The 23,447-nt window shown below is 45.1% G+C and overlaps 1 protein-coding gene across 3 annotated transcripts in view; it reads left to right on the forward strand.

The window, feature by feature from the left end:
• Positions 1–6,727: 6,727 nt before the first annotated feature.
• The window catches only part of POLDIP3 (DNA polymerase delta interacting protein 3), a 610,789-nt gene continuing 594,069 nt past the window's right edge, over positions 6,728–23,447 (forward strand). For 2 of the 3 annotated variants that reach the window (XM_082265705.1, XM_082265703.1), the window contains exon 1: positions 6,740–6,843. In XM_082265705.1, coding sequence (XP_082121831.1) covers positions 6,779–6,843 — 65 coding nt within the window. In that variant the 5' untranslated portion in view covers positions 6,740–6,778. Of the gene's footprint in view, positions 6,844–23,447 lie in introns of all 3 variants that reach the window. The other variant, XM_082265704.1, reaches the window with a different exon arrangement.

Below are 23,447 nucleotides of genomic sequence, written 5' to 3' on the forward strand. Positions count from 1 at the left end.
GACCTCGGCTATTCTGGTTGTCTCCTGTGCATGACCTCAGCTTGTACCACGGTTCCCGCTGCCTGCTCCAGTCCCAGACCTCGGCCAGTATCTGTCTCCGCTACTAGAGACTATTCTTCGGCACAAGGTAGCCCAGCTGCTTCAGAGCCCTTGAAAGACTTATACCCTGCTGTGATTCCAGCCTGTTCCAGTTTGCTCTCAGATTGCTCCTGGTTCTACCTACCTGCCTGCAGCTGGTAACCCGTGCCACTTGGGGCGCCACACCCTGTGTACCATCTCCAGGGGTGCGCTGCACTGAGCCGCAAGGGGAGCCCTGTCAGCACCTCAGCCTCGGATCAGGTAAACCCTGACGCCCTGCCATTTTATCACTTCAAGAAATTAGATAAATTCCAGTATTTACACCATAGTTTTTAGACGCTATAACTTTTGCACAAACCAATAAAAATACGCTTTTTCAGATTTTTTTTGTCAAAGATATATAGCTAAATACATTTTGGCCAAAATATATGACTAAAATTGAGTATATTGGAAATTTTTAAAAAGACAAAGTACAAAATGTAAATTTTTCTCAAAATTTTCGCTCTTTTTTTTATTAATATCCCAAAAAATAAAAAGCGCAGAGGTGATCAAATACCACCAAAAGAAAGATCTGTTTGTGGGAAAAAAAGGACATAAATTTTGTTTGGGTACAGCATTGCATGACCGGGCAATTGTCAGTTAAATTCACGCAGTCCCAAGTTAAAAAAAGTGGCCTGGTCATTAAGGGGGGCAAATCCTTCTGGTCCAGAAGTGGTTAATAATGTTGTGTACTGTCTTCCAAAAGTTATGAAGTTTGGGGCAGGCGCAGAATATATGGATGAGATTGCCTTCTGGATCCTGCTATCTCCAACATTTAGGTGGGGTATTCAGATAAATTCTGTGTAATATAAGTGGCATCCTATACCAATTGGAGACTATTTTGAAGCCGTTTTCTTGTGTAGCGATGTTGACCGTTCCTTTGTGGATGTTGGTGTATACAGTTTCCTAATCATATTCAGTGAGATCAATGGAGAGATCTCGTTCCCACCTGATTGAAGATATCATGGATTTTACTGTCGAGTTCTGGAGAAGCATGGTATAAATGGCTGATGGGCACTGATTGGTGTCACTGATGGGGGGCACAGACTGGCTTGGGCACTGTTGGGGCTGCAGTGTAATCAGGGCACTGATGATCAGTGCCCTGATTACCTGTACAGTCTCCTCTGCGAGGAGATGCTGCTGATTGGCTCTTCTCTCCTCACACTCTGTCAGTGTGAGGTAAGGAGAGCCAATAAATGGCACTTCTGCATTTACATTTGATTGGCTGTTATTTGACACAGCTGATCACATGGATAAAGAGCCGCATCATCGGCTATTTACGAGATCGGAGTTGCACCGTTTCCTGGGGACAGGGCACGCCCGCGATTGCTGCACTGCGCACCCCTTTAAGTGTGTGTTTCCGATCTGTTCCTGGGTACCTGTTTGGTAAAGTACCTCAGGTTGGATGGGAGAACGAGTGGATCTTGACTGAAATTAACCCTTATGGGGGGAGCCCATTCACGTCAAAGTACCCCCCTATGTTGAGGGCATGTGGCCTGGTATGGTTTGGGGGGGTGGCGTTCGCTTGCCCCCCCCTTTCCTGGGCTGCCAAGGTTGCATCCTTCGTATAAGAGTTTGGTATGTTTTTTCAAGGGACACCCACGCCATTTTTTAAAGAGATGTTGACGTGGGGTTCGGCTCCAAATCTATACCAGATGTCTTGTATGGATTTGAAGGGGATCCTTTGCTGTTTTTGTTCTCCAGTTTTATTGCTGACAATTCTTTTGTTTACTTTCAGCTGTCAGCGGGAAACCCTACTGACAGCTGATGAGTCATCGGTTGTTAAGGGCGCAGCGGCTGGCTTGCCAACCAGCTCCTTAACAACCGGCTATTATTAATAAAGCCGACGGCAGCCTGCTACTAGAATTCGCACTAGAACCGTGTCTAAATCACAGCTCAACCGTTGAACAGCTGCTTTGTAAATTTGCAGTGAAAACGGACCTGAAATTCGCAATCTACATGTTTGAACCTGGTCTTAGTGCCAGTTCACATTTGTGCGGCTTGCCAGATCGCATTTAATTCGGAGCGCACTGCTCCTTCATTACATGCGATCTCATCTGCGGATGCGAATTCAGCCATACACTTTGTTATTCGCACTGTATCCGCACCAAACACGCACAGGACCCTTTTTTTCAGCCGCATCAGGATCGGATCGCACAGTGGTTCACACTTGTGCGATCCGATACTGTGCGAACTGTCAGATCGCACTGCGATATGTGATCAAACTGGGGGTGTCATTAACATTTAATTGACACCCCCTGCGTATCGCATATGGCAGTGTGAACTGCCAGAGGTGCGGATGCGATGCGGGATCACGCTGCATATTCGCATCGTTCCCGCATCGCACAAGTGTGAACCGGCACTTACACACTTTGAGTGTATTGTAATTATTGTTATTTTATTTAGTAAAATAAATATTATTTTAAATGGTAATGCACTATGAGCAGTTCTTTTACTTTTATGATAACAACTGCTATTCAATAGAAGAGAGGTGATCTTAAAGGGACCCGCACCCCACTTTAGATATCATGTGGACGGAGATGGTGAAAAAACTGGCTCTTTACAAAAGCAACAAGTGAGATCTACAGTATAAAGGGATCCTGGTCAATAATTGAGGTGAGTGGATACACTGTGTGGGGTGAAGCACCAGAGATAGGGTATTTCTAAGCAAAGAGTGGTGGATAACCAGCATATTAGTATGCATTAAAGGGTTTGTAACCCTAAACCATTGCCTTACTGCCAGTCCCTCTCTATTAACCTCCTATCCTGCATTGTATACAGTAACTGTTTGTATGAAACAATGCCTCTAAATACCTTTTTGAAAAGTGTCTTTTAGGTCTATCACATGACTTCTGGCCACTCTGATAACACAATCCAGGGCTACAACGTGAAAAGCCGAGCACTCCCTCTGATGTCAGCCGGGAGTCACGTGACCGCCGAGCTAGCCGCTCGTCTCCTGCTGCTGTAGCCCTTGATTGTGTTATCAGAGCGGCCGGGAGTCACATGACTGACCTAAAGGCACTTAAATGGTTTATTATCAGCGGGGGGGGGGGGGGGCAGAAACAGAGACACAGACACATGGAGCTGACAGGCAGGGAGGGGGGAGAGCAGAGAAGAGAGCTACGGGTGACGGAGGCATGCAGGCTGACCACAGTGGTCAGGGCTTATTAGCCATGATTATCGTGGTCAGCCCAGAGAGGTGGACACAGGAAGTGGCAGGATCAGCCAGGTTTGTTACAGTTTCCAGAGGGGCAGGTTAGACAGCACAATCACTTTGCTGTTTAACCTGCTATAAGGAAACAGGATCTATTTTTTTTTTTTTTTTTTTAGGGTAACAGATACTTTAACTGTGTGAAGCTAGTTATATGAACTTTATTTGTTGATTTATCACAAGGTGAACTTTTCAATGCTTTGTAGCACTGTGATTGTGGACTTAAAGCGGAGTTCCGGGCACAAAAACTATATTTTTTTTTTGTGCCCCTCCGCTAGGTAGACCTCACCTGAAAAGGAATTGGATAGTTATTTTTTATTTTTTTTTGTTTACTTACCTTGTAATTGAAGATCGAAGATACTCACCTCAGAGTACTTCCTCCCTCGGAGCCGCGGCTCACCCCGTCACTTCCTGTCTCGCTATGATTCCTGGGAGCTGAACGTCATAGCTCCCAGGAATCAATGCGACGGCACCGGCCCCGCTCGTCATTTCCGGGCGATGCTGCATTCCCCTGCTAAACAGCTTCTGGGCATGCCCAGAAGCTGTGGAGGAATGCGGCGCCGCACCGGAAGTGACGAGAGGGGCCGGTGCAGGCGCATTCTGGGACAAGAAGACGCGGAAGAAGACACAGACCGCGCCGGCTTCAGCTGCCCACAAGAGAGATGGAAACGCTGTGGAAGAAATTTTATAAGTAAGTATTTCTTTTAAAAGGTAAGTGCGAACCGGGACAGATCAGAGGCTAGCCATTGTGGAATGTGCTAGCCCTGACTGTCCCGGGGGTATGTTTAGTAAAAAATGACATCTGTGCCCGGAACTCCGCTTTAAAAAACTAGTGTATATAGATTTGGAGATATGCTTTTAAATTTTTTTTTCTAAAGTTTTTTTTTCACAATAAGTTTTATTTGCAATATTTACAGCACAAGGTTTGACTTTGGGTGTTTATATTACTTGAATTTGGAATGACACTCAATTTATTGTGGTGTGATGCAATCTCTCACAATTTGAAATGTCACTTTATGATTTGTAAACTGTGAACTCATATGGAAACTGCAGTCCATAAACCATATGTGGCATCAAAGGTTTATGACAAAAAGGATGAAACCATCAATACAGTTCCAAAGCAGTGACAAGTTCATATAATGGTGCTCATATGGTCATCCACCCAGGTGTATGTTAAAGACACAGACAATCCGTGAAACCTCCACCACAAGAAGCCTCTTACCAGAGGAAGGAAGGATTAAAGCAGTAAGTAGTTATGGGACTACTACCACCCATATCCTGCACAGCAGCTCCTGTGTAGTCCAAAAACGAACTTGTTCAAAGGAAGCGGACCATCTGGGATGGATTCCAAATCAGCTGGAATGGGCTGGATCCTCTTTTAGCAAAGTTTGCATAAAATACAAAGCGGAAACAAGCCCATAGCGTAATAACGTTTTAAACCATTTAATAAGAAAATTAAAAGGACATGCACTCACCCTGAGGTGAACATAATACAGCCAAAGTAAGGAAAGATGACACCAAGGCACAGGGCAGGCAATTCCGGTATTCGGGCGTGATAAGGGATGTAGACACAGCACCTCCCTGTGTCTACATCCCTTATCACGCCCGAATACCGGAATTGCCCGCCCTGTGCCTTGGTGTCATCTTTCCTTACTTTGGCTGTATTATGTTCACCTCAGGGTGAGTGCATGTCCTTTTAATTTTTTATTAAATGGTTTAAAACGTTATTACGCTATGGGCTTGTTTCCGTTTTGTATTTTATGCAAACTTTGCTAAAAGAGGATCCAGCCCATTCCAGCTGATATGGAATCCATCCCAGATGGTCCGCTTCCTTTGAACAAGTTCGTTTTTGGACTACACAGGAGCTGCTGTGCAGGATATGGGTGGTAATAGTCCCATAACTACTTACTGCTTTAATCCTTCCTTCCTCTGGTAAGAGGCTTCTTGTGGTGGAGGTTTCACAGATTGTCTGTGTCTTTAACATACACATGGGTGGATGACCATATGAGCACCATTATATGAACTAGTCACTGCTTTGGAACTGTATTGATGGTTTCATCCTTTTTGTCATAAACCTTTAATGCCACATATGGTTTATGGACTGCAGTTTCCATATGAGTTCACAGTTTGCATATTTAGCGCGACTCTTGTTGTATATAATTTGTTTCTACATTCCAGGTGTTTTGAGTTTGCTGCTATAAAGGCGCAGGTTTCAATTTTTCATTATACTTTATGATTTGTATTTATTTTCAGGAGGCTATTTCTGTCATAACTTATAGTTTTTGTTGGGGGTATATATTGGAATATAAATGATACACATTGACTTGCAGCACTGCGATTGTGGTTACATACACACATTATAGTGGAGATTGTTTTTTTATTCACTTATATTTTTTATTTGTACAACACTGACTCATAATAAGGAAAATATCAGGAATATTGCTACACTATTTATTTACATATTTGTTTGACATATGTGGAGCCAGGGCCGCTGATGGGGGGGACCACCAGTCCTCCTGTAGGGGGACCGGGCACACAGGGGGGCCCGAGCAGCAGAGGGAAATCAGTGTGGTCGGACAGAGGGGCAATTACAGGATGCCCTGTGCGGCTCTGCAGCAGCTGAAAACTGATTTCTCTCCCACCGGCTTTCAGCTGCTGCAGATAGAGACACAGACACAGGCCCGCCACAGAAGCTGCTGGCTTCCCTGCCCCCCCCCCCAAAAAAAATGTAAAAAATAATGTAAAATAAAATAGTTTTAAAACATTTAAACATTTTTTTATTATAAATTTTTTTTAAAAAAATGTGAAAAAGCGATTTAAAAAAAGGGCAAATTCACACAGCTTCTTTGTTATCTTTGTGTCCTCTAAGAACGAATTTAGTATATTTTTTTGTAAAAAATGTTGTTTTGATATATAGGAGGGGGGACCAGACAGGTAGGTTGTATGGGGCCCCGTGATTTCTATCAGCAGCCCTGTGTGGAGCCATATGTAAATGGTAGCAGCAGCTCTCCATGAAGTTGTTTGGTATTAGGAACTGCTGAGTGGCAGCACATAAGTAGTACAATACACATATTTTATATAGTTGAAAACATTAGAACAGGAGAAACAGAAGGATTTGGCTTAAAAAGAAAACGTACGTCTATCCACATGAGACAACTGGGAGATACTGATGTGATCTCCGACCCCTTTATAAAATTATGGAGAAAAACACATAATTACAAGCTATGTTTTCATCAATTATTGCTCAGAAAGTATAGTTTTCCAATGTTTGCCAAGAGCACAGAATTACAGAAAAAAAGACAGCGCCTAATATTTTTGAAGTAGAAAGTACGCACATTACATAGTGAAATGTGGTCCCTAGTATTCTGTACGCGTTGTTGCGTCATGCCGTCACTTGCTATAACGTAGGCTTTCATAGCGGAAGGGGCGTGCGTTAATTTTTTTGACAATATGGAGGACGTGTCGTTGGATGAACTGATCAGGAGGCGAAGGTTTGTGTCAGGAGTGAATAAAAGGTACGTTAGAGGTTCTCCGCGTTGTTTTTAGTAGCTGTTTTCTTAATGCGTTGTTTTTAGGTGAGCTATTCGAATCACATACTTGTCTACATAAACTCATTTTATTGTTATTTTGACACTTTCGTTTTTATCTGTGGGAACCTTGCAAACCTTAAAGTTTACAACGAATTATTTACCTGGCTTACCATAGCAAAGCATTTTGCTAAAGTTCAGTAATTAAACCGAATGCTTAAATCACATTTTATAATTGGGAACATAGTCTCGCCTGCCCTCTTGGATTGTAATTTCCAGGAGTGAACGGAATCTGCTCCACTGTTGCATGCTGTCTTTTCTTCTCCATGGTTTTATGTCTCTACAGGCCGTAGTGGTGATGTAGGGTTTGTGTATTAAACCACTGAATGGGGGTCAAGATTTTTGCTGGTGTTTTTATTTATCGTTTGTTTAGAGTTCTATACTAAATTGAGTAAGAAATAGTACTCATAGGGTGTGTGTCCTGCCATTCATTCACGTCAATAAGCATGTGAAAAAAAAGTTCACAAATGGAATAGGTCCCTAAGTAAGTTGAGAGCCTACCTGCCAGCAATCCATTTTATTATAAATGAACAAGTTATACTTTTAAGGGGAAAAAAAACCTTAACGGGTCGTTTTTTGGCTGTTCAGTCTGTATGCGGATTATGCCACAAAAGCTTCTTTGCTCTTATTATACACAGAGACCTATGTGTACAGGCTCTGCTCATCTTGTGTATGGTGGGGACAAAGTAAGTCATGTACATATTCATGGGAACTGCATCATTCCAGCCAACCATGAAGACTTCAGACTGGTGGAAAATAGAAGCGACTGTGCCAGTGGAATGTATACATTGGATCACTGGAGAAAAAGATCACTGTACACATGCACATTATTGTAAGAGCTTTTATGTACGTTATTGTATGCTTGTACTCGTGATAGTTAATTGCACAAAGGGATTCATTATGTTTTTGTTCACTAACTAGAAAAACGTGTTTTCACATAGTACATTTAAAGTGTTTATGACCCCAACACTTTATATTCCTGATATTTGCCTGCTGTACCGTGTACTTGTATGATGAAGTATCCTGTAATCTTTGTATTGCTCTCTTTAAAGAGGTTGTAAACTCTTTTTTTTTTTTTTTTTTTTTTTTACCCTGCAAGAGAAACACATAATGAGCCAGTATGCATCATTATGAAATACTTACTTAGAACGAGCCCCCGCCGTGCCGCCCGCTTACCTGCATGACGGGCGACATGTCCAGTCGCCGTCTTCCGGGATCGCGGCATCCTGCCATCTGATTGTCCGGAGCTGTGGTGACGGTGTGCGGGAGCTGACAGTCACGGCACGAGCGGCCGTTCCTTCAGAGCGCATGCACCAGTGACGTCACTGGATGCATCTAAGGTAAATATCTCCTAAACGGTACATGTTTAGGAGATATTTACAGTACCTATAGGTAAGCCTTATCATAAGCTTACCTATAGGTACAAGTGTCAGAGGAGGGTTTACTGCCTCTTTAAATGAAATCACTGGTGTTCCTGACAGTCCCCCTGCTTTGCTATTAAAAACTGACCACACTAAGCAGGAAAGCAAAGCATGGTCAGTTCTCTAGCAATGCTGGGAACCATGAGTACTCTCCAATGATCAGACTTGACACACCCTTGCTGAACAGCCATTCACTGGGAAGCTTGGTGTGATGCTGCTTCTCCTTCCCCCCAGCTCTTATGCAACAAAGAACAGAGGGAATGTGGTCACTTATGTAGCACTACTCCCTTGGGAGCTACTGGTTACAGATTCCCCTGGGTTACCCATAACAAAACGACAGTTCAGCATTTCTAAAGTGCTTGGCTCAGTCAAGAAACAGTCTAGGGTTTTTTTTTTTTTTTTTTTTTTGTGGTTTTATTTGAGAACTTGGATAGAAGGAATGAGTGGGATATTCCAACTTGAATAACTATGCAAAGTTTGCTGGGACGACTAGATATTGCCAAGTGCGGCAAGGCTGCTGCTTCACCTTGTCACTTACAGTGAAGAAGAACTTAATGAACTGTATTTCTATTTGAATCGCGCTTCAGGGCCCTACTTGGCACCCCCTTTGTCCCTATTCTTCAGGGTTCTACACGGCACCCCCTTTATTGTAACTCTTGCTGTGTGAGCCAGCTCCTTGATCCCGACTTTATTGGGGTGGTCTCCTTTCCTGGGCTGACCCTTTAACAAGTCCCTTAGTACTCCCAGACACTGTTTTTCCTGAGAGACTCTGCCAGCAGCTCCTCTGTCAGCTAGACTGGATCCTCTGCAGCTCAGCTCCACACTTGGTACACTAGGCCAGCCGCCTAAGACCACCTTCCTCACACAGCAGGAGGAGAGACAGGCGTCAGCCTCCTCCTGGGACTCTGCTTCCCACCAAAGATGCCCTGTCACATGTCCCCCCAGCTTTTATGGGCAATCCCAGGACACATTGCAAGAATGCCCTCCCACTGGGACTCCCACAAAAGCCAATGTGTCACTGGCTGGGTTTCCTCCACTGTCCCAACAAGCTCTCCCATTAGATATAGTGGGGACACTCCCTCAGACCCAGTGAATTACACCTGAAAACATGTAACAGGCAACCTAATAGATCAGGCTCCCCTGGCAAGAAGGAGCAATAGATGCACCTACCTACCTAGCAGGGTGCTACACTTTTTTTTTTATAAAGAAGAAGCAAAAAGGTATTATTTTTATTTATTTTTTTTTTTTAATGTCCTATACAAAAATAATTTGCCTTTCAATTCTATTTTAAACTGAATGGATTGTTTTACAAGGTGATCATTTTAACCAATTCTGAACCACCAGTTGCCTTTTTACTGCGGCAGGGTGGCACGGACAGGCAAAGCGAGGTAGCTCTACATCGCTCTCCTAAAGGCCGCTAGGAGGCGTGTGTGTCCGCTCCCGATCGTCAACGCGAAAGCTGGTGCTGGTGTCAGGTGGCTCCAATTGCCACCTGATAGCCCTGATCTCTCCTCGCTGAGAGGATGGTCGGCTGTTTTAAAACACAGCCGACTGTCCTTCTCCCTGCAATGATCACAGAGCTCATGTGATCCTGCTATATAGGATCACATGTCTCTGATCATTTCACAAGTCCAAACCCCCACCCCACAGTTAGAAACACTCCCCTAGGTCACATATAACCCCTTGATCACCTATACTGTCAACCCCTTCCCTGGCAGTGTCATTATTACAGTAACTGCATATTTTTAGTACTGATTACTGTAGTAATGTCACTGGTACCCCCAAAAGTGTCAAATGTCAATTGGGGTCTGATCGGTCCGCCGCAATGTCGCAGTCCTGCAAAAAATTGCAGATCGCCGCCATTACTAGTAAGGGGAAAAAAAAAAAACACATTAAAAATGACAAATCTTTCCCGTAGTTAGTAGACGCAATAACTTTTTTGCGCAAACTAATCAAAATAGGCATAATTTTTTTTTTTATTTTCACAAATATGTAGCAGAAGATAAATTGGCCTAAAATGTTAAATTTTGATATTTTTTTTTTTTTTTTTTTTTTTTTTGGAGAATGTCATATAGCAGAATGTGAAAAATATTAGTGGTTCACCAAAATTTCGGCCGAAAATGGGCTTATTCCATTTCGGCCGAAAATGGGTTAAAGATGGTCGACGCGGGCGCAGCTCAGGTTTCAAAAGACCCGCCTCTGGCCGGGTCACCTCCCAGTGATGTCACTACTACTACGATGTGCATGAATGAACTAACACACCGGGTGGGCAGGCGAGCGGCCGCTAATGGCTGTAACTAAGTAAGCGCTTCACTTCCCTATCAGGCAGGTATCTCCTCTGACAGGGAAGGGAAGCGCTCACATAGTTATAGCTATTAGCAGCCGCTCTCCTGCCCGCCTGGTGTGTTAGATTATTCATGCACATCATAGTAGTAGTAGTGACATCACAGGGAGGTGGGCCGCCGGCCAGAGGCGGGTCTTTTGAAAGGAAGGACACAGGAGAAGCTGAGAGTAAGGAGATTGCATCCTTGGGATGGGGAGGGATGCTGAGGCAGTGGGGGGGAAGCTGAGGCGAGCTTTCCAATGGTATTAGTATTATACAGCATGAGGGGGTTAATGTATTGTCACTGATGCATTAGTGACCGACCAGTGGCAGTTAATTAACCACTTTGTGCTGCATTAGTGCAACCAGTATCAGTGAAGCCAGTGTTAATTAACACTGATACTGGTTGCACTAATGCAGCACAAAGGGGTTAATTGCCACTGGTCGATCACTAATGCATCAGTGACCAGCAGTGGCAATACATTAACCCCCTCATGCTGCATAATACAAATACCATTGGTAATTAAATTAACCACTTGCCAACCCGTCACAGTACATATACTGCGACAGGGTGGCAGCTACAGGTGTACGTCGCTGCCTGTTTTTGGTGTATGCCCCTGTTCTATCTATTTTAAAATCATTTGGGGGAAAACAGTCATTTTCGGTTTTCGGCCAAGGGCATCCTGCATTTTCGGTTTCGGCCCAGAATTTTCATTTCGGTGCATCCCTATAAAATATTATTATTTTTTATTTTTTTTTTTTTCAAAACTGGCGCTGTTTTTTTGTTTATAGCGCAAAAAATAAAAATCGCACAGGTGAGCAAATCCCACCAAAAGAAAGCTCTATTTGTGGGAAAAAAGGATGTAAAATTTGAGTTTTGTTGCTTGCACTGACATTTGTGGTGCAGCGGACTTCTAAACAAGTTTTATGAATTTAACTGTATGTGTCCTCAATCCTCTTTTTTTTTTTTTTTTTTTTTTTTTTTTTTTTTTTTTTTCCCCCCCCACCTCAAGTGGAGACACTGTTGTGCATTGCTACCATTTGGCACAGGTTCACATGTATTCGAAAGCTTACCTGCTAAAAGAAAAAGGCAATGTACTTGCTTTTCTCATTTGTTTGTTGAAACACTATAGCTTTTAGCTTCCTGGTCACTGAAGGTATTGCACACTTCCAGGTGTGTGTATGAATATCTTCTGCTCCTGATGCATGGTGTGGTTTCTCTCTGACCTTTAAAGCAGAAGGGCTTGATAGACATGTAACCCACCCAGCCGGTCAACTACTAGGAATGGCGATGATGCTGTGGTGTTTTTGGGATGCTAGAAAGTGATGAAGTATATTTTCCCTTCTTTTAGCAGGTTTGTATACAGGTGACCCTGTGCGAATAGGGCTATTTTAAGGAATTTTAAATATTTTATGATGGCTTTGCATGGGCAGTCCACTCTACTGTACATTATTCCACAAAATATGGCACATTAGTGTCTAATAGGAAAGCATGCTTCTGTGACCGGTACAAGTTTAAGAGGCTCCTATGCAATGTTAAAAGTGAATCACTCTTACTAGTGCAGCGTATCCTTGTGACTAGACCTTGAGGCCCCGTTCACACTGGGGCGATCCGACTTCCCGGGGCGACCTCCGAGGTCGCGGTGCGAGCAGCGCGCCGCGACCTCGGAGCGGCTGGCACGGATTTCATAACATTGAAGTCTATGACGGTCGCTCCGGGTCGCCCCAAAGAAGCTCCGGACCCTTTTTCTAAGTCGGAGCAACTTGTGTCGCTCCTATTAGAACAGGTCCGCAGCTTCTCTATGGAAGGCGACCTACGGCGACCTGTGAGGTCGACCAGGTCGCCTCACAGGTTGCCCCAGTGTGAACGGGGACTTAAACATAATGTTTATAGAAGCACCCAACAAATTCCTAATCATTCCAGATAGGGCCCCTTCACACTGATGCATTGCAGGAACACCCAGTAACACACACTTAACTTCATGATGCTACGGTACACATGAAGTGCGTTCTGGTGCTATTGCATCCCATTGTATGTGTATGTATGTATATATGTGTGTATGTATGTATGTATGTATGTATGTATATATATATATATATATATATTGTATATAGGCTGTACGATATTGGAGAACAATTACATTGCAATATTTTTTTCCCAACAATATATATTGCAATATTGAGGCACGCCTTCTGACCATACATGGTTAATGTTAATGTAGGGCTTCGGTTCACTTGCTTGTTTGCAGACTCAGCAAGTGAACTGAAGAATCAATACAACAACCATGCAGTGTATACAATAAACATAGAATTAACCCACAGAGCTGACATTCTAATAAAGCCATTATAATATTGTTAACATTTTTTATTTTTTTTCTAAATCCTGTTTAGTCTTTAGAAACATTTACAAAGGGTTAATTAACCCTTTGTCTGTCCCCGCAATCTGCTTTAGCACTGCTGCTGCATGATTTCTTTGGGGTATTTTTCTGGTGGTGATTTTACTGTACTCGGTCAAACGATTCTTTTAGAATGTTCGGTTCTTCTAACCGAGTCTTTGACTTAGTAACTGGTCTGGAGTGAGTACTCTGAACTGTTGTAGGCTTCTTTTCACTAGTTTCCAGCATGTAATTATGCTAGGAGCGTCTGATTGGTTGCAGGGCGGGGCTAAACTCTGTCACTCTAGGATCAGATTACCGGTGTTCCGTGAGAAAAACCTACCCTAGTCACTTCCGGCCAGGAAGAGCTGAGCAGCGCAGCAGTGCGCATGCTCCCAGCCCCGGATACGTAATGGAAGAGCTGAGGAGCTGACTAGTGCGCATGCGCACTAGTATGAAATGATCACGGTGTCCGTGAAAAAAACCTACCCACGCGGTGGTTACATTAAAGCAGCTGTGCTGCAATATGAGTCATCTCCGCTCCTGTCCCTGTTACTTCCCTGATCTTGGCTAGTAAATATAAAAGCGGCTCTCGGCTCTGTGATTTATCTTTTCATGCTGCCGCTTTTATATTTACTAGGCCAGATCAGGGAAGTGACAGGGACAGGAGCGGAGATTATTCATATTGCAGCACAGCTGTTTTAATGTAACCGCCGCGTTATACACACTGCCGTGAACCGGAAGTGACGAGTGTAGGTTTTTCTCACGGGGTAGGTAATTCTCACGGAACACCAGGCCTATCTCTTCTATTCAGTGACTCACAAATGAACTGTTTCCTACCTAGTCAGTTCAGTGAGATGAACCCGAGGGCAGACTGAACATGTCAGGGGACGGATGTCAGGCTGTGAGTCCCGACTTCTCTGCCTTACATCGCATGTTCTGGCGATGTGACTCACCCACGCTCACAGCACGATATCGATGTAAACATCGGATATTGTTCAGCCCTAATAAATATAATCTCTATCTATCCATCACCAATCGTAATGCATGTGTAATTTAGTACACTATGTGCTTTGAGAAAAAAAAAAAAAAAAACGGTGCAAGCCCACTTTTTTGTGCAGAGTGGCTTCCATAAAGTGATAATTTAAAAAAAAAAAAAAAAACCTTTAAGCAGTTGTAACCCTAAAAAAAAAATTGCATAGTTAATGAGGTTGAAAAAAGACATCCCCTGTATGTTGTGGTCTTTAAGGTGCCCATCTAGTAGTTTTTTGAAACTATCAATGCTCCCTGCTGATACACGACTGTTTGCGGAAGAGAATTCCACATCTTACTGCTCTTACAGTGAAGAACCTTTGCGTATTTTAAGGTTAAACCGCCTTTCCTCTAGTTTTAGTGAGTGGCCACGTGCATTATTGTATTCCCTTTCTCTGAATGGGTTTTTCCATATGCTAGGGGTGCCAGTACAGTATTTGTACATTGATATCATATACCCCCTCAATCGTCTCTTCTCCAGAGAGAATATGTTCAGTGCTTGTAGTCTTTCCTCATAGCTGATGTCCTCCATTCTAGGGATGCACTGATCCGATATTTGGATCGGAAATCCGCCCCGATCCGGACAAAAGAGCTGGATCGGAGATCGGTAAAATTTAGCCGTCCCATGGGCCGATACGGTTTTTGCTGAGCAACGGCTCAGCCATCCCTTACTAGGTGCAGTAATAGTATGGGATGGGAGCCGCTACTTCCTGTATAGGTCCGGCTCACTGGCGGAGTGATATCAGATGCACTCCGCTTGTGAATGGAGGAGCCACACACATGAAGCAGCGGCTTTGCTCTGTACTGCAGCCGCTTGCTTTGTGTGTAGCTCCGGATCGGTTAAGTATTGGCGATTTCACAACGCCAGATATCGGTATCGGCTCCAAAAAAGTCAGATCGGTGCATCCCTACTCCATTCCCCTAATTATTTTTGTTGCCCTTCTCTGGACTTTCTCCAGTTCCAGCACATTCTTCCTGAGGACCGGTGCCCAGAACTGGACAGCATGCTCCAGATGTGGCCGGACCAGAGTCTTGTAGAGTGGGAGAATAATCTCTTTATTTCTGGAGTGAATCCCCTTTTTTTATACATCCCCATTATTCTGTTGGCTTTGCTTGCAGCGGCTTGGCATTGCTTGCCACTGCCAAGCCTGTTGTCTACCAGTACCCCCAGGTCCTTTTCCATCCTAGACTCACCCAGAGGTTCCCCCCTTAGGGAGTAGCTTGGTTTCTGGCACCCAGGTGCATTACTTTACATTTTTCAACATTAAACCTCATCTGCCATGTAGTTGCCCACCCCATTATTTTGTTCAGGTCTGCTTGTAAGGTTTCCACATCCTGCATCGAAGATATTGGCATGCTTAGTTTAGTATCATCCGCAAATACCGAGATTGTACTAGATATCCCTTCCTCTAGATCATTTATGAATAAATTAAACAGGATTGGACCCAGGACAGAACCCTGGGGGACCCTGCTTTCCACATCCGCCCAATCCGAGTACTGCCCTTTAATCACCACCCTTTGCAACCTCCCCTGGAGCCAGTTCTCTATCCAGGTACTCGCCTTATGGTCCATACCTACCTTCCTTAGTTTGAACAGTAAGCGTTTGTGGGGAACGGTGTCAAAGGCCTTTGCAAAGTCCAGATACACCACATCCACAGGCTTGCCTTTATCTAGGTGGCAGCTCACTTCATCATAGAAGGTTAATAGATTGGTTTGGCAAGAACGATTTTTCATGAATCTATGCTGATTACTACTAATACCGTTTTCATTACTAAAGTCTTTTTTTATGTGGTCCCTTAACATCCCCTCCAAAATCTTGCAGACTACTGATGTTAGACTGACCGGCCTATAGTTACCCGGGATATATCTCGGCCCCATCTTAAATATTGGTACTAGGGCTGAGCGATATGGCTGAAAACTGTATCACGATATCAGTGTTTCATATCGGTCGATAGATAATTATTGATCTTTATTACCTATTTAAAATAAGGACCCAGGGTGAGAATGCAGGGCGGCGGGCATGGTGCAGGAGAATGCAGGGTGACTGGCATGGTGCAGGAGAATGCAGGGCACTGGCATGGTGCAGGGCACTGGCATGGTGCAGGAGAATGCAGGGCACTGGCATGGTACAGGAGGATCCGGGGTTGTGGGCATACTACAGGAGATGCAGTGCTGTGGGCATGGTACAGGTAGACCATGCCCGCAGCACTGCATCCCTTGTAGTGTGCCCGCAGCCCTGCATAATGGCAGGTAGTGAAGCTGTTTCACTTACCTGTTCCAGAGGCGCCTTCATTTTAAAAATGGCGCCGCCACGTCATTGCGCACGCGCCGCCGCTCGTGTAATTTCGGCTATTCCCGGCCTCTCCCGAGCGGCGGCGCGTGCGCGGTGACATGTATGCGACGGGCGGCGCCATTTTTAAAGCTTAAACCCGTCGGAGCGGACTTTTCGTTTTATCGTTCAGTCTTTTATTGCTATCGATCACGTGACTATCGCGATACATATCGGTATCGTTTTATCGCCCAGCCCTAATTGGTACCACATTGGCTTTTTTCCAATCAGCTGGCACCATACCCGTCTGTAAACTATCCTTAAAGATCTAGAATAATGGTCTGGCAATCGCCTGGTTGAGCTCTTTAAATTGATTCTGTTCCTTGAAAGCAGGGGTGTCAAACTGAATTTCATCTCGGGTGCATCAGCATTACGGTTGCACTCAGGCATCAGATGTCAAGAGCCCCTCATCAGAAGTCGAGTCCCCCCCCACTCACCCTCACATCACAGCGCACCCCCTTAACTTCTGCTGCAAAGAAACTGGGGGCAGAGCTGGAAAGCAGACAGTGCAGGGGCTGGAATTTGTTGCCAGTCTGCTGAATGCTGAGGGGGAGGAGGAGAAAAGGGGGTGCTGTGGCTGAACAGAGGTTCAGGATTTGGTGGAGGAGTTCAGTCATCATCTTTGCTGCTGGATACTGAGACAAGGTAGGGGTTGAGATGAGGGAGGTGCCGCAGCTGAAGTAGAGGTGCGAGGGGCACATTAATTGGCCTGGCTAGCCGCGTGCTTTAAAGTGCTTGTGCTTTGTAATTTTTGTTTTTTTCTGTCATTAAAAAATAACTGACTGGTGCTGCCTTTCTCTCTGTAAACTGACCACGTTTATCATGGCTGCCAAGTCATGATACTATGGTCAGTTTACGTGGCTACGTCTCTCCTCCTTCCTTGCTTTTCATCTAGCGTCAGTGCCCACCCCTTCCCTTGTTGCTGGAAAAAAAAAAAACTTTGTACTCAATAGATTGCCCTGTGTTCAATTAAGTTGGTGCCCCAGCGTATATTCTACAGAAAAAAAATATTTAGCTGTATACTTTATTTCAGAGTGGCGTTCACATCACCGCCTGCTGCTCTCCTCCTCCCTTCCTCCCGGTTAACTTCAGCGGGGGATTCTCAGTCCCTTCCTCTGAATTTGTCAGATTCGGGGGGGGGGGGGGGGGAGCGGCGGGCAGTCACGTGAGCACCAAGCTACGCTCTGAACTTGGGTATACAACTACACATTTTTTATATAGAATATACACTAGGGCACATGACTTCATGTAACATAGGGGAATCTATTAAGTGCACCTTAAAGAGATTGTAAACCCTCTCTCATAACTTGTACCTATAGGTAAGCCTTTAATAAGCACCCAGACCGCCTGCAAGATTTCTTCGGAGCCATGCCAGACTTGTTACTACAAGGGGTGATGGTTTCGGTCTCAGAATCGGAACAGTTTTCATTGGTTTTATTCAAATATGTTTACAGGTCCCAGGAAGGTAAGCGAGCCATGTTCAATATTGGACCTCAAAGTTCTGAATCGCTTGTGCGGGTACAGTTGTTCCAAATGGAGTCTATTTGTACAGTAGTGGCATCCCTACATCAGGTGGATTTTCTGGCTTCTACCGATATCGAGGAAGCTTACCTTCATATTCTGATATGTCTATCATCCGCACCTTCTCCGCTTGCCGTAGGCGAGGAGCATTATTAAGAGGTCTTGCCTCGGCTCCTCGCCAAATTTTTGGCCCCGGTGTTGGCATTGTTGTGCCAGCGGGGGATTGCGGTACTAGAGTACCTGGATGATCTTCTATGAGCAGAGTCTCTGACTGACAACCAGGAGATTACTTTGCGGACTCTGCATGAATTTGGTTGGAGAATAGATTTCTAGGTATTGGCTCTGGTTCCGTCCAACTAGTGGGACTATTTGGGTCTGCTCTGGACTTGTCCTCAACCAGTGTGTTCCTCCAAGCTCCAAAATCTGCAGGATGAATTTGGTTGCTGTTGTCCAGCAGTCGGTCGTCTTTCAGGACTGGCATGTGGGTGCTGGGTCTGATGGGGGTCTACCTTCAAGGCGGTTCCATTTTGCAAAGTTCCTCACAAGACTACTGCAAAGAGATTCTTTCTAGGTGGGACAAGAATCTAGTCTCTAGACGATCTGATCCTTTTTTAGCTGGGATGCTAGAGGGTCTCTGATTAGGTGGCTTCGCTCTCCGGCGTTTCGACAGGGAAAATCTTACTTTCCCTGTACTGGACAGTGGTCAACATGGATGCCAGCCTGTCTGAGTGGGATAGTGATTTTGGCATGGATTATGCTTAAGGGGGTCTGGACTCTGGAAGAATCCAGACTACCGATCGATATACTGGACATTTTCCTCTGAAGGTGTTCCATCAGTTGTCTCCGGTGGGGAACTCCTACTCCTGAAGTAGTCCTGTTGGTCTTTTGTCTCAACAGAAAGGTGCTTGGGTTTGTGGCACGGTCTCAGGATCCTCCGGTCAATGCCACAGAAGAACTAGTGGCTCCTTTTGGGGCCGGTATCGTGTGCTATACGTCTTTCCTCTTCTAGAACTTCTGCCAAGATCCCTGCGTAGGTTGGAGGCAGAAGGGATTACGGCCATCCTAGTGGCTCCAGACTTCCCTTGCTGGTCTTGGTACGCTGATCTGATATGGTTGGTCGCCGATGCTTCTTGGTGACTTCCACTTTACCCAAGGGCCAATCTTCCATCTTTCCTTCCAGTTGCTGGCTTAACGGCTTGGCTGTCGAAAGCTCCTTTTCGATGTCTCAGAGTTTTGGCTTTCCTCCAAGCTTTTGAGCAGCGCCTGGCCTCAGGTACCATCAAGAACTAGGTTCGGCCTTGGTGGTTTTCTTTCAACATTCTTTGGTTCCCACCTCTTTGTTTAGGGGGTTTGCCACTTGGCTCCCCCAGTGCGCTCTCCATTGCACTTTTGAATCTTGACTTGGTGCTGTCGGTTCTTCAGTAACGGCCGTTGGTAAATATTTGCGAGATTCCTCTGCTTAGATTGACCCAGAAGGTAGCCTTCTTGGTGGCTTTCATCTGTATGTAGGGTGTCAGAGCTGGCAGCTTTGTCTCATCGTTCACCTTACTGGTGGTTCACAGAGATAAAGTGGTGCTTTGTCTTTGTCAGTCGTTCTTTCCTAAGGTTGTTTCTGGTTTCCATCTGAATGAAGACCTGGTGTTGCCTTCCTTGTTTCCTAAGCCTAGGCATCCTAAGGAGATTGTATTGCATTCTCTGGCTGTGGTTTGGGCATTCTTCAGGGTGTACCTGGCGGCTACTGTGTTGATTAAGAAATCAAACTCGCTATTTATCCTTATGTATGCACCGAAATGAAAATTCTGGGCCAAAACGTTAACTGAAAATTCAGGATGCCCTTGGCCGAAAACTGAAACCGTAAATTTTTCCCTAGTCATCCTCCAGGACGGTCACATGTAGGGCTGAAACAACTAATCGACTAAATCGATAATAATCGATAATGACAATCGTTGTCAACGATTGTCATTATCGATTAGTTGCTCCGTCGATTAGTTGTGCTGCATTGTGAACTTTCCCCGCTTGTCAGCGAGCTGTCTGCAGTGTGAAGCCGACGGCTATTTCTCTCTCACAGCTCTGCACTTCCGTGACTTTCCCCCTCCCTTCTCCTCCCTCCTCCCCCCTCCTTTCCTCTCCGCCCTCTTGCTGAGGTCAGTGAGGGAGTCAGTGAGTCAGATCGAGGGGAGGCAGAAAAGAGCACAGAAGCAGCAGAAGTTAACGTGAGTGCCGAGATTAGAGCTACAGTGTCCTGTCCATGCAATGCAGCCTGCAAAAAATATAATAAAAGCTTCTCCAGATAAGAGTTAATATTCCTTATAAAGTGCAATATTCTAATAGAAAAATAAGTGATTAAAAACGGCCATATAGCACATATAGGGGGTCTTTCTATGCTGCCTATTTCATATCTATGGCTGACATGGTTGTTTTTATTCACTTATTTTTCTATTCTAATATTGCACCTTATAAGGAATATTAACTCTTTTATCTAGATAAGCATTTATTATATTATTTACAGTATATAGGAGCTTAATTAAGAAAAAAAAAAAAGTTTTGGTATAAGTCCCGGTTCACATTTGTGCGATGCTGGAAGGCTGCAAATATGCAGCGTGTTCCCGCATCCGCACAAGAGGCAGTTCACACTGCCATATGCGATACGCAGGGGGTGTCAATTAAATGTTAACGACACCCCCAGTTTGATCGCATATCGCAGTGCGATCTGACAGTTCGCACAGGATCGGATCGCACAAGTGTGAACCACTGTGCGATCCGATCCTGAGGCGGCTCAAAAAATGCCTCATGTGCGAGTTTGCTGCGGATGCGCTGCCAATTCAGCCATACAAAATGTATGGCTGAACTCTCATCCGCACAGGAGATCGCATGTAATTTAGGAGCAGTGCGCTCCGTATTACATGAGATCTCGCAAACCGCACAAGTGTGAACCAGCACTAAATGCTGGTTCACACTACTGCGGGTGCGCTGATTCGCACTGCACCCGCACAAAAGTCGCACATGACCCTTTTTTTTTCAGCCGCATCAGGATCGGATCGCGCAGTGGTTCACACTTGTGCGATCCGATCCTGTGTGAACTGTCAGATTGCACTGCGATATGCGATCAAACTGGGGGTGTCGTTAACATTTAATTGACACCCCTGCGTATCGCATATGGCAGTGTGAACTGCCTCTTGTGCGGATGCGATGCGGGAACAGGCTGCGAATACGCAGCCTTCCAGCATCGCACAAGTGTGAACCGGCACTTACACTCTGTTTGCTCATTATTATTTTAAATAAATGAAAAAAAAGGCATATTGAGTTTTTTTTATTTTTTTATCCGAAAAATTTTAATCGAAAATCGAAATCGGCAACTAATCGATTATTAAAATAATCGTTAGTTGCAGCCCTAGTCACATGAGAGATAGGCTCCACCTCCTGCAGGAAACACAAGCACACAAGTTTAAAACAGGCCGCCATAGGCTGCCCCCTCAGTTCTTGTGTTTCCGGCGTCCTGCAAACACCGGCACAAGAGGGGATAATTCCCCAGTTTGTTATTTTTGGCCTGTAAACAGGTCCTTTTTACCCACGGCAGGTGTCCCTGGGTACCCCCTGCACCCCCCTGCGATACAGCTGACGAGGCAGTCAGTCACAGGTTATGGGGTGAAGGAGGGGAAAGAGAAAGGGGGGAGAAAGACCACAGCATCGGACCGAAACCCCCCACTGAAAATGTAAGTGGCTGCTGCAAGGGATATAGGAAACTCTATTTCTTGCCTCCCATCCCTGCTTTAGGCTAAGTAGGAATGGGAGAAGACCAAGCCAGGAGTACTCACTATGGCACCAGGTGTAGCACGTAGTTTGACCGCCCTCCAATGCCTCCGGGCAGGCTCACGGGGGAGCGGATGGACGGGTTCCTTTCTTGCTTTTCCTCCATCACGCTGCTGTCATCACACTGCAAACATTTCCATCCATGTGGCAGGAGTGTCGCACAGGAAGTAGCATCAGCAAGATGGCCCCCCACAGGAAGTGGCCAAGCGGCCATCTTGGATATGGGCAAAATGCAGCAAATAACCAAGGGGATGCCCTTTCTTCTAGGGGCGGGTCCCAATCGCAATCTGATGCAAATTTTATACATAAAAAGGCACCATAGACGCAGCAGCGTGGTTATCACTTCAGACCTTGAAGTGACCCCCCTCCAGGACGGTCGGAGGACCGGACAAAACTGCCAGAGACTGCGGGACTTAACCCCAGCTCTCTCACAGTAAGGATGCAGGGGGGGATGGATGGGATGCCCTGCATACGGCTTACCCTCACTCTTTATAGGGGGGGGGGGGAGTTTTTTTTTTGGGCAAGGGGGGAGAGGTGTTCAAGGGTTGTAACTAACTTTCTCTCTCTCTTCCCCCCCCCCTCCCCCCACCTTCCTCTGTTTTGTCACTCACTATCTGGGCTCTGTGATTTCTCTTAGCCCAAAAGCCAGGAAATGGCGGAAGCCACGGAAAAAACAAAAAAAGAGGAAATATCGTCGCACATGCAGTGCAAAACTGACACCGGAAAGTGACAAACTGTTATGCGAAAAATGCATTAAAAAGATGAGGAAGAAAGTAAACCCTTAGCGAAAGATTTCATGGACTTCAAAAAAGAAATGTCTACGCTAAAGAGTTTATAATCCACTATCAACACGATGAAGGGACAGGACAGAGCAAACACTTCATCCCAGGGAAAAACCCCTAAAACAAAGGGAAAACCCAGGGCACAACATCGCAAATACATGTGTTGCTAGAAATGTCGCTTTTTGGGTGGAGCAGCTCAAAAATCATCAGCGCAAAATCCCGGGAACCGAAGAAGCTCTGGATTCCCTAGTCCTCGTAGAGGGGGGCCTATATGGCAGATGCCTGAGCGGAAGCAATAAGATTTTCCGCCCGCAACACAGGTCTTATCAACGCAGCCAGAAGAGCTGTATGGTTGAAGACCTGGGAGGGGGATTATGCCTCCAAAAATAAATTATGCAACATCCCATTCGATGGTAACCTGCTGTTTGGGGCAGAACTCAAAAAAGTTCTAGAAAGATCAGCAGACCTAACGAAAGGATTTCCGTTTAAAAAAACCAAAACAAAATTTTTTTTCGTCACCCAAGACGTGAAACAGACGAAAAACGAGAGACCTCAGACACAACGCAGATGGACCTTCAACAGGAACAAAGCTAAACCCAATGTCCTGTTCCAAAATACGGCTTCTTCCAGCAAGACACAATGACGCCAGCCAGGCAGTGAGAGGCAGACTGCGTCATTTTCTTCCGCAGTGGAAAGCATTCTGCTCAAACCACTTCATTCTACAAACAATAGCCCAAGGCTACAAAATGGAATTCGATTCAAAACCATCAAACAGGGCTTCAGGGCTACGAAAGTACAAGCCGGATCAGACCACAAAAAGATCATGAAATCCACAATCGGAGAGCTACTAAGGGAAGAAGTAATAATGGAAATAAACCCATCCCTCTTCTCCCAGGGGCATTACTCACACATCTTTCTGAGAGTAAAACCCTCCGGCAA

This window comes from Pelophylax lessonae, assembly GCF_965119305.1.
Source record: "Pelophylax lessonae genome assembly, chromosome: 8".
Taxonomy (NCBI): Eukaryota; Metazoa; Chordata; class Amphibia; order Anura; family Ranidae; genus Pelophylax; species Pelophylax lessonae.